This window comes from Dromiciops gliroides, chromosome 1 (genome assembly GCF_019393635.1).
Source record: "Dromiciops gliroides isolate mDroGli1 chromosome 1, mDroGli1.pri, whole genome shotgun sequence".
NCBI lineage: Eukaryota > Metazoa > Chordata > Mammalia > Microbiotheria > Microbiotheriidae > Dromiciops > Dromiciops gliroides.
This window is the reverse complement of record NC_057861.1, coordinates 277,608,244-277,623,052: the sequence shown is the minus strand read 5'-3', so window position 1 is coordinate 277,623,052 and position 14,809 is coordinate 277,608,244. Positions and strand designations below refer to the sequence as shown.

The following is a 14,809-nucleotide window of genomic DNA, read 5'->3' as shown; positions in this document are numbered from 1 at the left end:
AAAAATGCATAAAAATCCCTGCCCCCAAGGAGTTTACCTGCTAATGCAGAAACAGCATGAAAATTAACGGGTACACATATATGATGTAACCTTAAAGTAAAAGGCTCAAGTGACACGGGGTTTGGGGTGAAAATCACAAAGGCCTCCTGTAGAAGATGCCATTTGAGCTGAGTCAGGAAAGATGCCAGAGATGTCAAGAGACAGATGTGAGAAGAGAGAACATTCCAGGTGTGGAAGCCAGTGCAAAGTCATAGAGATGGGAAATGGAGTGTTTGCAAGGAACAGCAAATATGTTGGGATTGCAGGACCAGAGTGTGTGGAGCAAAGCTGAGTTTTGTTCTTGGGCGCCTCCCATCCCTTTTGAGTCATTTTACCTTTTTTTTTTTTTAAGCATGGCAGGCTTTCTTCTATTAATAAACTTTGACATTAATTTAAACAAATTTAAAACAAAAATTCTTTTAAATGATATTTATTATTTTCAATTAACAAAAATTTCTCTCCCTAATTGGGGTTGGGGTGGATCCTTATAACAAATACATATGAAAACACCAAACAGATTTTAATTAGGCTGTGTCCATTGCTCCTTTTGTTATCTCTTAGGAAGTCCAAACCTGTCTCTAAGCACTCTGTTAGGAGCTGCATCATCTAGTTCTTCTATCTGGCCTTGTGGCAGGGCCCCACTATATATTTCCACCACTGTATTGCCTCTTCTATCTAGATCTTCACTCAGATGTTTTCCCTCTTTATCTCCCTCTTCAGTGCCATGCTCCTATGAGGTTCATGGATTTCCACAAATTAATATTTTCTTGATGTATATTATCCTGTCTCCCAAACTATTCCTTTTGAATGGGGAATAAGTACCCTTTTCATTGCTATATTTCAGGTATAACTCATCAACCAAAACTGTGATTCTGAGTTTCTATTTTCTTTCTCACTTTAAGAACTTGAACACACTGTTTATTATACATCCACATATTGGCATCTGTATTCATGAATAGTGTTTTTGCCTCTCTTATTGTTTTGCCTGTGGACTAGAGAGCACCTCCTGCTATTGTTCCTAATTTATACCTTTTTAATTAAAAGTCTTTATAATCAGACCAGCTATTTCTAGGCAAATGCATTATTTCTGGCTCTTTTTTAGCCTATGAGAATAATGGATTCTTGACCAAAGACTTATACCCAAAAAGAGCCAGTATGGTCTTATTAGGCAACTGTCCATTTGATATAATACATCTGTTCATAAAAATTATTAATTTGAATTTCAGAAAACAATCACATTTCTCTTGAATTACACAATATACTTTCTGAGATGCTTCGTCTTCATTTAAAATTGTTCTTTAGCTAATATTTTATCTCAATAGTTTTTCTTTTGTGGTTTTCTCCTTTTCTATCAAGTAGATAAAAACTTAGGAACAAATGCTTTAAATTTATTTCCTATTTGGTAGGAGATCCTTGTTACTTTTAATCTTTGGTTTTTCAACTACTAGGTGTGGAAAAGCTGCATAATGCTGCTGACCACTCACTGGGTTAATGTAGTTAAGCTTCAGTATATTTCAGAGCTAACAATACTTTTTCAGTAATCTCTTAAATAAGAATTGAAGAAATTAAATTTCTGACTTTTTTTCCTTCTTCACAGGCATGTCTGATGGCAAGCACTGCACTTTCCCACATCTTCCTGGTAAAACCTTTGTCTACAATGCTTCAGAAGATAGATTGGAATTGTGTGTGGATGCTGCAGGGCACTTCCCCATTGGTCCTAATGTTGAAGATTTAGTGAAAGAGGCTGTAAGTCAGGTTCGAGCAGAAACTACTTCGAGAAGTCGAGAATCAAGTCCCTCACATGGTCTCTTGAAATTAGGTAGTGGTGGAGTAGTGAAAAAGAAATCAGAACAACTACATAATGTAACTGCCTTCCAAGGAAAAGGGCATTCTCTTGGAACTGCATCCAGTAGCCCCCACCTTGATCAGAGAGCTAGAGAAGGTCCCACTATCAGAAAACATAGTACAGGGACAGATTTTGCTGCTAGTTCTGCAAAACCAGATCCTTCTGTATTCACAGCACCTTCTAGTAACAGTGAGCTTATTCGGATAGCTCCTGGAGTAGTAACAATGAGAGACAGCAGGCAGCTAGATCCTAACTTGATTGAAGCCCAGCGAAAAAAGTTGCAGGAAATGGTTTCATCTATTCAGGCTTCAATGGACAGACACTTGAGGGATCAGAATACAGAGCAGTCACCAACTGATTTTCCTCAAAGGAAAGTAGAAGTTGTAAGTTCATCTGCAAAATCTGGGAGTTTTCAGGCTGGCTTACCTGAATCTTTTCCCGTAACTGGTGGTACTGAGCATTTGAATACGGAAACAACTGGTGGAAATGTGGCAAGTGCAGTGGGAGCAACATTTGCCACAAGGTCGAAAGCACAAAAAGGAAATTCTGTGGAGGAACCTGAAGAGATGGATAGTCAAGATGCTGACATGACTAATGCAACTGAGCCAATGGATCATTCTTGATTAGTGATGGGCTAATGAGGGCAGAATGTTTATTGTGAATATGTAATGTTGTTGGCTGGACCACATACATGATTAGTCATTTAAAACAAAAAATCTTGTATGTATACTTCAAAGATTATATCTTGTTATTCAGTGCATGATAGCAAGTGTGTGATTGGCAATAGCTTTTAATATACTCCTGCCCAGGCTGGCTCTGAATTACCTGTAAATTAGTTAGTAGAAGATGCACTGAGAATGAGTTTCTGCTGTAGATGTGGGTAATTGAAAGTTCTTTGTAATTTTAATTCCATGAGAGTCTTAATTCTTCATACATGTGAAAATTCTCTTGCTAAAAGTATGTTTAAGATTATTGAAAAAGCTAAAACTGGGCAAAAATTAAATTTGTTGAAGTTAATGTTATTCCAAATAACTATCCCAGACATTTATTATAGTGTAAAAATACATTTATGTAAATCTGAGAACAACCAGAACTGAACTGTATATTAAAATTCATAATACAGTATATTAGACACTTTATATGAACCTGACATTTCCTTAGATTTAAACACGTTCATAGACCTATCTATTCTTGATTAAAATAACTTGGAAATAGTGTGTAATGATATACAGTTTTTGCCAGTTGAGCAAGGTTAAAACAAAAAAAGCTATTCTAGAATGATAAAGTGAATCTGATTCCGTTATGTTACTGTCTGAATCAACACAGCCAGTGGGGTGCTCTGTTAGTAAGCGGTAGCATGTTAATATTGTCTCCTGAATCCTAAGCAAGGCAAATGCCACCTAATTTTTTAATCTCACAGAAAGGTTGGTTAGAGAGTGTTGTGGTAGAAATACAACAGATAATGTTAGATATAGTTATATGATCTCCAATTTTCAAAGTTTGTCAGTCACAGAGAACTTATCAAATGAGAATTATTCTTTATTAATGAGTTGCTTTGTTCTAAAATTTTGATCAATGGTATTTAACTTGTATATGCTAAGTGTCTTTGTTGAAATTTCTTGGAAACAGGAGATGTTTCCTTGGTTTTTTTTTTTTTTTTTGGTGCCCATAGGATCATTATTTGTTGGCTTCACTTGAATTTGTGATGCAAATTTTGCTGCATCATACCCTGAGCAACTTGGCATTCACTTAGTGTATTCATGAAATCTTTAGTGCCAGCTTCCTTGAGAAGCAGCTGTCGTGCTTATTCCATAAGACAAAGAATGTTTATCTTGACATTGGTATTGCACTATTTTACCTCTTATCCTGCAGATCTGTATTCTGTAATGTGCATTTTATTTCATATTCTTCCTCTGTTCACTGAAATTAAGTTGAATTTGAATGGATGAAAGACAAAATGTATGTTAATATAGTCTCTTCTCTAGTGATTTGAAGGCCTGGCTCTTTGTGTTTACACAAGTAAAACTGGTCCATGAAAATGATATTTTAATTTGGAAAATATCCACAGGTTATCTTATTGGATATTTAAAAATCTTTTTTTTTGTCATAAGGAGTTTAGGTACTTTAATGCTTCTTGGTAAAAACAAAAAAGGTTCTCTTTGTAAAAGTATATCAGTTGAAGTCACTTAATTTTGGAGAACTTGAACACTATAAAACTAAACCTAGTGAGGCATGTTTGGGTTAATTTTATCAAGTTTTTTTTTTAATTTGGAAACTTTCAGGTTTTTTGGTTTCTAAATTTTACTTAGAAGGATTTGTCTTTCTGCAGATCAGAGAGTAGGTTGAGGGAGATTTATACCTATTTTATAGTGTTTACTATTTTTGCATAAAGTGTGAAATATAACCACCATGTAACATTTCACATTTGGCTATAAGAACTCATGTATAAATCTACAGACTACAGTATCTAACCATGATAATTATTTTGACTTTCTTGGTAACTAAAATGTACATTTCCTCTTCTTTTACCACAGGGAAACTGTCTAACAAGGTAATTCCTTGCTTCCAGGTAAATCCCAGAATCACCTTTTCTTTAACACAAAAATATTTTCTTCACTTATGACTTTGTGTGTTGGGTTGATGACTTACAAATCCCGTTTGATTATAAAGTAAAACAAACACAAAGTTAACCTCTAAGTTTTCATGCATATCTAATGTGAATCAGAATGTACATGCCAAAGCAGGAATTTGGTCATAACCTCAGACATTTTATTAATTTCTGTTGCTACAGCATGGCTGCTTACGTTACACTGATGTATGGACATTAGATCGGTAGTTTTGGCTCTCTTGTGTTTAAAGAATAAAAAGCTTGGCTCTGAAGTGATCAGATTCCTAGAAATGATTATACCTCAGCTGAGGACTTAGATGGTATAGGTGCTGCCCGTTTAGAGATACGCAAGATGACAGATCTTCACTAAGTCTCACAGCAGAGGTTCTTTATAATAATTATTTTGTCTCATTCTTTTAATTATAGCCATCTTTTTTCTTTTATGTGTACAATAATCAAATAGGTTTCTGTAGAATTAAAAATTATTATCTTAGTCCTGCCCTTTGTGATTGCATGGGAATCACTGTAAATGATCACCAAACTTTTATTGTGAGCTGGAAAGTCTTGCAGTGGTCATTGCATTTTTATTTCCTCTTAGAAGTTATGCCATAACTGTAGGTAAACTTTTCAAACTAAGCTTTATTTTACAGTCTTTTGTCTGGTTTAAGATTTTAAATTAATTTCTGCATATTTTCCCCTTCAATTATCTTTCTATAGGGAAACTTATCATGTTTGTTGTTAATGGTCCAGGTTCAGGTATCTAATGACAACCAGAATATTGGTAATGAGTATGGGGAAACCAATTGAAATTTTAAAACTTATATAGAACAACAGTATTGCACAATACCATGTCAGAAAATATCTATTATTAACTATGAAGGGATGATACATTTATGAATAAGTTTAAAAGCCTAAAATTTATTGTTTTTCCTATCACTATGCTTAGAATATTCCTTGGGAAGATGCTATATATCCAAGAAATTTAGCAGCTGCTGTTGCCTATGGAAGATATGAAGATAACTTCTTCCTTTGTATGCAGTATTGGGATTGGTTGGTTGTTTTCCCCCCAATTAGCTTACTGCTTACTATTAAAATATGGTTATGAAAAATAGCTGTGGTTCTCAGACTTTCTGAAAATTTTGAAAGTTTTCAATTTAATGGGAGGTGAGCAGTTTTATGAAGGGGTTTTTACCTCAGGGAATATCATTTGCTAAAGTTTCACATACCAGTCAGTATTGACATTTTTTGAGGATCACTGATGTATCATTTGTTAGCTACAAAATGGGAAAGTTTATAACAGTATTATTTTACATGTTTAACTACTAATATAAGCTGCTAGCTAACATTTTCCTATAAATTAACACTTAGGAATGTCTGAATCTTTAGGCATGACACTTATTAATGACATAAGAACTTGACATTTTAACTTGAACTTTTTATGCAATCATAAAACCTTTATTTTTCAAATCATTATATTATTTTGTTTTGAAAGCCATTTCAAGAGTACTTTGATTTGGCTTATTATTAAAATACTTCCGAGAAGAATTTGAGATTTAAAAAAAAATTGTCATAGGACTCAATTTACGTTTGGGCTGTTTCCCCCCTATCAAACAACTGTACCATGGGCCAAATTCTACCCATTTTAGAAGTGAACTTTAGATGGCCTTATAGAGTTAACTCTATAATAAGATTGGTAGATTGTGGTTTGCAAGAGGATTATTAGATCAGTTTTTACAAAATTATACTGTCCTAATGCCCAACTATTACTAATTCTGTAAGAAATTTATTATTTTGAGTGCCAGAAGGCCCAGAATTGTTGATTAAAAACAAATCATATTTAAATATATGCTTAGTAAATAAAATAAAGGGTACTAACAACATGAGATTTGCCAGATACCTTAGCAAGTTCTGTCATTTTTGACAATACATAGAAATGCTAAATGTTTTAATTCATATGTTAGGATTATTAAATCGTGGGAGTTTTAGCCTTGTTCCAAAACAGCAGGAATCATACAAAATGTGAATTACTGAAGAAAATGCCATTACTTGTATATTTGACATTTAACTTTTTAAAATTATGGAATCTATATGCTTTTATATTACAATATTAACATGATTATTGTCATGTAAAAGAAAAGGAAAACTAGTTGAACTTTTTAGTTGATGTTATTTTTCCTTGTCAATATCAACTACTTAGCATTTTACATTTTAAGATCTTGCATCCTTTCTAAAATGCAGAATCCCATTTCTGAGCCTTTAATGCCTGTGGTAGAGCAATAAAAGACTGAAAAAGTTATTAGTATTTTCAGGTTTGTTTGACTTTGAGGATTATTGCCAAGAACTAATGAGTGCACTTTTTGGAGGAAAATGTTATTTAAAATATGTATAAATAAGAAGTAATAGTGTATATATTTAGAAGACAGCAAGTGCTTTCTTTAAGTGTTGACTAAAAGAAATTAGCATAGAAATTATACCATCCCTACAGCACTGTTATCTAGCACGTTTTGATTTGTTTTATTTGTGATTGCTGTATTAATTACATTTGGGTTTTTAAAATCTGTAATGTAATGATAGTGTATTATAACAGTATATAGTGTACCATATTACACTTCACTGTACAGTATTTGGAGTTTTCTTTGGTTGTTATATTAAAATTATAAGTTAAAACATGCTGCTTTTTTCCCCAACTTTTCCACATCTCACAAATTTTGGTCATCATTTTAAATTCTTAAGTTTCCTTGGAATTATGCCTTAATATATTGTAGATGAAAAATATTTGAATAATCCAAAATAATTGTTACTGCATCAAAGGTTGTTTTATATTTTTCTGTAAGTTAGGTATTATAAAGAAACAAGTATTTAAAACATATTTTCTTTCTCTAAATGCATATTTAATTGTTGAATTTTAAAAATGTGGTTTTTAAATCAGAAGCAAAGAAAGTTTAGAGATGTTAGCCATACGGTATTGGTAATACTGGCTCTGAAATACCACACTAATAACAAAGACAACATGCTGTAAAGCAGGGAATTCTTAACCATTTTTGTGCCATGGACTCCTTTGGGACTGTACTGAAGCCTTTAGATCCCATCTCTGAATAAGGTTTTTAAATGCATAAAATGAATAGGATTACCAAAAAACCCCAATTAAATTGACAGTTATCAAAGTATTTAAAAAAATTAATAGATTCCAGGTTAATAATCCCTGCTTTAAAGTAAGAACTTTGATTTTGTGTTTTTATAAAATTGGATAAGACATGAGAATTTAAAAACATGTCAGAGTATTAGGCTACATGTTCTTTCCAGCTAATCAGCTAAACCCTTTATGTGTCTATTTAAATAATAACTTAAGTTCTAAAATACATTATAGTAATAACTTTTGATAAGTTAATCTGTTGCCTCAGGTCTGTGTTGTATGCCCATCAGAATAAACAGTGCAATAGTGTTGAGTTAGCATGCTTGATAAAGTAGCAGTCATAGGGAAATAACTTATTTAAATCATTTGATATTTCATTAAGTCTAAAATTTTCTTTAGTTATTTATGGTTGATAATTATTAGAATAAAGCTGATATTTGATGTATCTTCAAAACTTTATATAATGGTTTTATGACTGTAATCCTTTACCTTTTTCTGTTGACTGGATAAGCCCAGTACTGGTTAAGCTCACTTAATGAGAACACAGTGATAAATGTCAGAAGCATGGGTTAGATCACTAAGTGGATGTCTGCTTTGTTTTATGGCCCTTGTAACCTAGGCCAGCTGCCCTTCTAATGGTCATTTGGTGTCCTATTCAAAATCAGTCTGTGCCAGTTAATCAGGCTTTAAAAACTTGCTACTTGTTTCAAAGGGAGAAAAGGCCAACAAGACAGTATAGTTGGACCAACAAACCTATCATTAGCTCAGAAGGCATATATGTAATATAAGAATAAAATGATTATTTGTGACTGGATATTTCAGATTTAGTTAAGCATCACCTCAGGGATCCCATTCATCAAAACAAAACAACAAAACACTAAAAACTCTAGTGGCATCTGAAGGAATTGTTTTATCAAGTTAGTTTGATACGATTTAGAGATCAGCGATATGAGTGAAGATGCTTAAACTTTGTTTTGTTAAGGTTTTTTCCCCATTGGGTCTAGGGCCTGGCCTACATGAGTCATTATTGGCCTACATATAATCATTGGCCCGAGGTCAAATAAATGTGTGAAAAATCACAAGATTTATGTCAGGTTCACATATTGGTCAGTTCTCCTTGCAGGAAAAGAAGAAAAATACTACAAGATGAGGCTATAAAGTAATGAGACATGCTAGTCACCTTGTTAGGCGAATAGGAAGCTTGGTAACATTGTTGACAGACTGGAACAGTTCCAAGGAACATGATATAAAATTTCTCCTTGGTGATTTTTATGGCTGGTTTGTAATATGAATGATAACATGTTTCAGTGGTGGGAAAGGAATGAAGTGGGTGGTATAAATCCTGTATAGCTCAATCTCAGCTGTTTTCACATACTCTCGTATAAGATGCTTATATGAATATATAGTATCATTGTTGAACAGTATATATTAGTTTGTCCCAATTTGCAGTGGATAATTAAGCTTAAAATATAAAAAAACACCCCAAACTGAAGCCAATTGTTGCGTATTCACAGACCTGTGAGTACTTGACTCGCTCAGGTTAATTCTCTTTTGAGATTGTTATGTAGATTCAGGTTTACATAATAAGCTCCTTTGTCCAGAGGGTAGAATCTTATGCAGCTCTTTGTACTCATTTTGCAGATAAACAGAAAGCTGCTGCAGGTCATTTTTCTGTTTGCACTTGCCTAGTGGATGCAGACACAGCTGTGAACTCTATTGGTAATGCTGCAGTTCAAGATTCTGAAACTTGTCTGCATCACTTCCCTAGGAGTGTCCTTCAAAATCACTCAAAGAGGGCAGCTAGATGGCACAGTGGATAAACCACCAGCCCTGGATTCAGGAAGACCTGAGTTCAAGTGTGACCTCAGACACTTGACACACTTGACACTTACTAGCTGTGTGACCCTGGGCAAATCACTTAACCCCCATTGCCCCGCAAAAAACCAAACAAACCAAAACCCAAAAACACGCCCCCCCCCCAAGAAAAACAAAAAAATGAAAAATCACTCAAACACTTTTAGTTACACAATTCCATATATTTTAAATTTACTTTATATAAATTTGGTGGCAATTCTTTATTGCAGATATAGGGGAAATTCCTTTTGATAAACGATTTGTCCAGCTTCCCTCCACTTCCCAGCAACTTGTAGCTTTTTCCTTGACCCATTTTTTTTTCTTCTAGAATGGCCAACTTCATTTTCTGTCTTCATTTCCTTCCTAGGAGAGGTTGTAAGACATCTCAGAAAGATGTAGAATATAAATTTGAGAGTCACTGTTTAAGCTCACCTGTATTAATATTCCAGAATTTGGGGGATTTAAAAACTACTTATTTTTGAGTCTATTTGGTCTTCCCCTTCAGTTTCCGTAGAACTTAATTTTATTTTCTGCATGTTATATTAGCATTCATGTTTATGAATACTGTTCAGAAGTGGGTGCTGGAAAAATCTCAGTCGACTAATGTTCTATGCTGTACCCCTCTACTCTGTTATCTTTGCCCTGAACAGCCTCTATAGCAAGTATAATAAGTAAAGGAGAAATACTGGCAATTTTATATAATTACCCATCATAGAGTTTGGTCATAATATATTTTACTTGCCTAGTAGACATTCACTTTTGTGCTTATGACTTAGTTGAGACACAAATATCCCTATTTTAAAAATCTACAGTATGATGAGCTAAGGTTTTTAGTTCTCTTGGTGGAGCATGGTCCATTAAACTTTTAGGAAGGAACCCCTAAGAGTTTTAATTCACAAGTAACAATAATCTCTTTTGAATGATTTTGGTGTCACGAAAGGTAGTTTTACACAGGTATATTTTTTTAAATGTGCAAAAACAAATCTGATGGACCAATTTACCATTTTAACTCTGAAGTTTATTATTAAATGAAAATATTCTGTCCTCAAATTTTCTTATAACAAAATTCCTATTTGTTACTCCATAGCACTCATCATTCCCTGACATGTTTTGTACTTATCTACTTACACGCCTAGACATTTTTCATTTTTGAATCCCTAACAGCTAGCATAATGCCTTACAGATAGTAGCTACTTAATGTTTGTTGGATGACTTTTCCTTTTTGGGCTTTTGATACCTATATTCTATTCATACCAAAAGCACACACAGTTTTGCTAGTGATAAACCTTAAATAAAAAAAAAGAAAGCTTGGTTGGACTAGCACAAGGATAACTGGCCTTGGTTTTGGTCACTTAGAATTGGAAAATTCTCCAATACTCAAGTAGATTTTTCATTTTCATTTTAAAATGAAACACTATAAAAATTTCATATTTAATGGAAACATTTGTTAAATGTCTAACTGTATCAAGGCACCATGGTAATGCTGGAGATTAAAGATAACTAAGGAATTAAATGGGGGAGAGGATAAACATAAAAATAATTGTTACAAGGTAGAATAAAGGCAAAGAGAGATCCAAAATGCTACAAGAAAACAGACAAGATAGGTCACTCTGAATGGGAGTCAATGAAAATTCTTGAGGTGCACTTCAGCTGGGCCTTGAAGAATTTCACTAGATGGCAGTATGGAGGGATTATGTTCCAGGATTGAGGATAATTTGGGTAACTGCATAACGCAAGAAGCAAGAGCTGGCAATTGCCAGTTTGGGCTAGAAGGTAGATTGTGTGAAATATGTTTAGAAAGGTAGATTGGAAGCATATTCTAGAAGACATTAAAAAGCACTCCTAAAGAGTTTACATTTTATTCTTCAGGCCACAGGGGACCAGGGAATCATTCAAAGTTTTGAGCAGGAAGTAATGTAATGAGAGTTACATGGGGATATATTTCCAGAAAAAAGAGGATTTTCAACCTCTGAGTAGGGCTGATATTCATTGTCTTAGGTCACTGGGCAAACCTAGATAGGCTTACATGTTGAGCTTTAGATATATGACATGAAATACACCTACCTTTAAGAGTATGGTGACTTCAATCTTACACTTTATAGATATAGCTCCAAATTTTTTCTAGTGATTTGCTACCACCTCAGATCCTTATTCATTCTAACTAGGTGGACAACACTGAGTAAATCGGAGAATAGGTTGGTAGATTGTGGTTAATAGAGAAAGGGAAACAAGTTGGGGTAAAGGCATTGCAAAAATTGACTAATTCTCCTCTTATTTTTTTCAGGGTAGTGAGGGTTAAGTGACTTGCCCAGGGTCACACAGCCAGGTAAGTGTCTAGGTGTCTGACGCTGGATTTGAACTCAGGTCCTCCTGAATCCAGGGCCAGCTCTTTAATCCACTGTGCACCTAGAGCGCCCAGTTCTGCCTCATTTTACATTAACTTGCAACATCATGTTTCAAATATTATGTCCTGATGACTGCAGGATATGGAAGCTTAAATAAGACTGTGACTCGTGTCATCTGCTGCCTTCCTCACAAATTAAAATTTTTCCTTAACAATGAACATACCCATTGCAAACAAGAGCATTACAAAAGAGTTAATTCATTTGGGGCTTATTAAATGACTGGAGTTAGAAAGGAATAGCAGAAAATATGGTAGAGGAAGTGTATTCCAAATAATTATTGAGAGGTATTGCTCAGAAATTATGGGGTAATATATTGCAAGATGTTCTTTTCTTTCCCTATATCCAATCCCATTCCTACCCTGCCAACAGAACCCCTACTACTACAGCCATTCCACCTTTCAACAGCTATTAATGCTTATTCCTCACCTCTCCTCATTTGATACCATGCTAGATGTTTGTGGGGGTGGGAAAAATGGTTAACATCTAATTTGTGACCCATCCCAAAGGTACTGAAAAGAAAAAAATACTTTTATTTATTTATTTTTTTTGTGGGGCAGTGAGGGTTAAGTGACTTGCCCAGGGGTCACACAGATAGTAAGTGTCAAGTTGCTGAGATCGGATTTGAACTCAGGTCCTCCTGAATCCAGGGCTGATGCTTTATCCACTCTGTCACCTAGCTACCTTCATGCCTTGATGTATATTTAATATCTATTCTAGAGAAACTGGGATATCACAGGGATGGGGGAGAAATTAAAGGCTTAGTGAACAAAATTAAGAGGATGAATGGTGAATCACAGAAAAAATTTTTTGTAGAAACCAGAGGTGTCTTGAGTCTTTAGTGATCTTTCAGAGATGAGGAAACTGAAGCTGAGTGAGTTTAAGCAATTGTACAAGATCACAAAGCAAGTTCCTTTCAGAGGCTTGACCTTGGACCAAAGTCCTGCTTTCCAGTCTGGGGCTCTTTCCATTACACCACACTGTCTATTAAATTACATAAAACTCCCTAATTGTGCTTTTGGTGCTACTCAGAATCATGGGAATTTAAGAGCTGGAAAAGATTGAAGATCTGGGGCAAAAGAGGCACCAGATGAGGAGAGTGATTGCCTCAAATCACACAGGCGTGACTTCTGGTCTTGTACTCTTTTTCACTTTATCACTATTGTGGGATATGGCACTAAATACGAGGAAATATAAAAATAGCTGTTAAAAACCTCTATAACAGTACAGGAGTCAGAAGATAAGAAAATTGTGCAGTTCTGATTTTATGAAACTGGCAAAGCTCCCTCTGCTTTCTCAGTTGTCCTAGTCCAACACAAGTATTTAATTGAACATTTATTAAGATCTTGTTGAATGCAAGGCACGGTGCCTTCTTGCATAGTAACTCATTACTAGCTTTATTTTGCCAATTCCATCTAGCCTAGAAGACTTTCTGCACTGCCTAGCAGTGACTTTCTTGGTAGTCGGCAAAATGAATAATAGATTAAGTGCAGATGCATCTGAGCAGGTTAAATAAGAGAAAAAATGTGTGTATTTAAAGTTCTGTTTCTTTAATGAAATGATGCGTATAGATGTCTAGATGGGCAATTTGACCATGTCTGTGTAGTATAGAGTATATCATATTAAATTAATTTTGTTAACTAGATTAGAAATTTAAACCAGAATATATTAAAATGTATATTTTATAAAATTACATATTGAACTAAATCCAGGTTCTTAATTGTTTACAGTGACTTACACTGCGCCATCTAGCTGACCTGAGATCACCAGATTTTTAGGGTCTAAAAGCCAAAGTAAATCCTGTATAGATCTGAACTGGGTAGGGAAATATATATGAAGATGGCTTTTTGAAGAAAAAGCATTTGTAATTAAAAGATGCTAAGACTTAAAGAGATTGATTTGATAGGCCTACATGGAGAATGAAAAGGTACTGGCATCCTGAACAAAAAGATGTAGGGGGCGACAGAGCACTGGTCTGGGATTCAGGAGGACCTGAGTTCAAATTTGGCCTCAGACACTAGACACTTGCTAGCTGTGTGACCCTGGGCAATTCACTTAACCCTCATTGCCCCGCCCCCCCCCCCCCCAAAAAAAAATAGTATTAGGCTTTAATGGCTTAGAACCTCACCAAGACTTTTGGAATATGATACATAGGTAGCTAAGTGTCAAAGAGGATGGAATGCTGGCCTGGAGTCAGGAAGACTCAAATTCAAATTCCATCTCAGACACTAGCTATGTGATCCCAGGCAAGCCACTTAACTAACCTTTGTTTGCTTCATTTTCCTCATCAATAAAATGAAGATAACAGCACTTACCTAAGCAGGGTTGTGGTGAGGATCAAACAGGATAAGATTTGTAAAGCATTTAGTACAATGCCTAGCATATAGTAGGTATCATTTAATGCTTATTTCTTTCCCTGAAACACCATGCACTAATTCATTTTCTTCAGGGAGAAAGTTTTTGCAGTTAAATAGTAAATATTGGCTTTCCTGTTTGTTTTTTTAAAGCCTAAGAATTCCATAACTCTATTGGAAAGGCTGATATATTTTAACACCTCCAAAAATGGCAAAGGTTAACATTTTCTAAAAAGTCTTGATTTTTAATGGATTAGTTTTATTTTCTGCTAAAACTTCGTTGCATTTAATAAATTAATATAGCATGCCTGCGTGTAGCAAGTTACTTTACCTGTAAACAGAAGAAGAGTAAAGAAAGATAATAAGGTCACTATGTACAAAATTTCTTCTCCTTCCAGCACACCTCCAGCTTTGTCCTTTGGGGGTGGGATCAGGAATAAAGGGAGAAGGCATCTCGAAAATGGAGAAGACTGTGAATGAGAAGGTCTTGAGGGAAACTAGAGTACTACTGGCTAAAACCATGAGCATCTCCAACCACTGAGTGCTGGATTCAGTGAAATTTAGGGGTAAGAG

At 34.8% G+C, this 14,809-nt stretch overlaps 1 protein-coding gene across 1 annotated transcript in view; it reads left to right on the top strand.

The window, feature by feature from the left end:
• The window catches only part of VCPIP1 (valosin containing protein interacting protein 1), a 44,518-nt gene extending 37,355 nt beyond the window's left edge, over positions 1-7,163 (top strand). The window contains 1 exon segment of the mRNA XM_043966080.1: positions 1,637-7,163. Coding sequence (XP_043822015.1) covers positions 1,637-2,508 — 872 coding nt within the window. The 3' untranslated portion in view covers positions 2,509-7,163.
• The last annotated feature ends 7,646 nt before the right edge of the window (positions 7,164-14,809 follow it).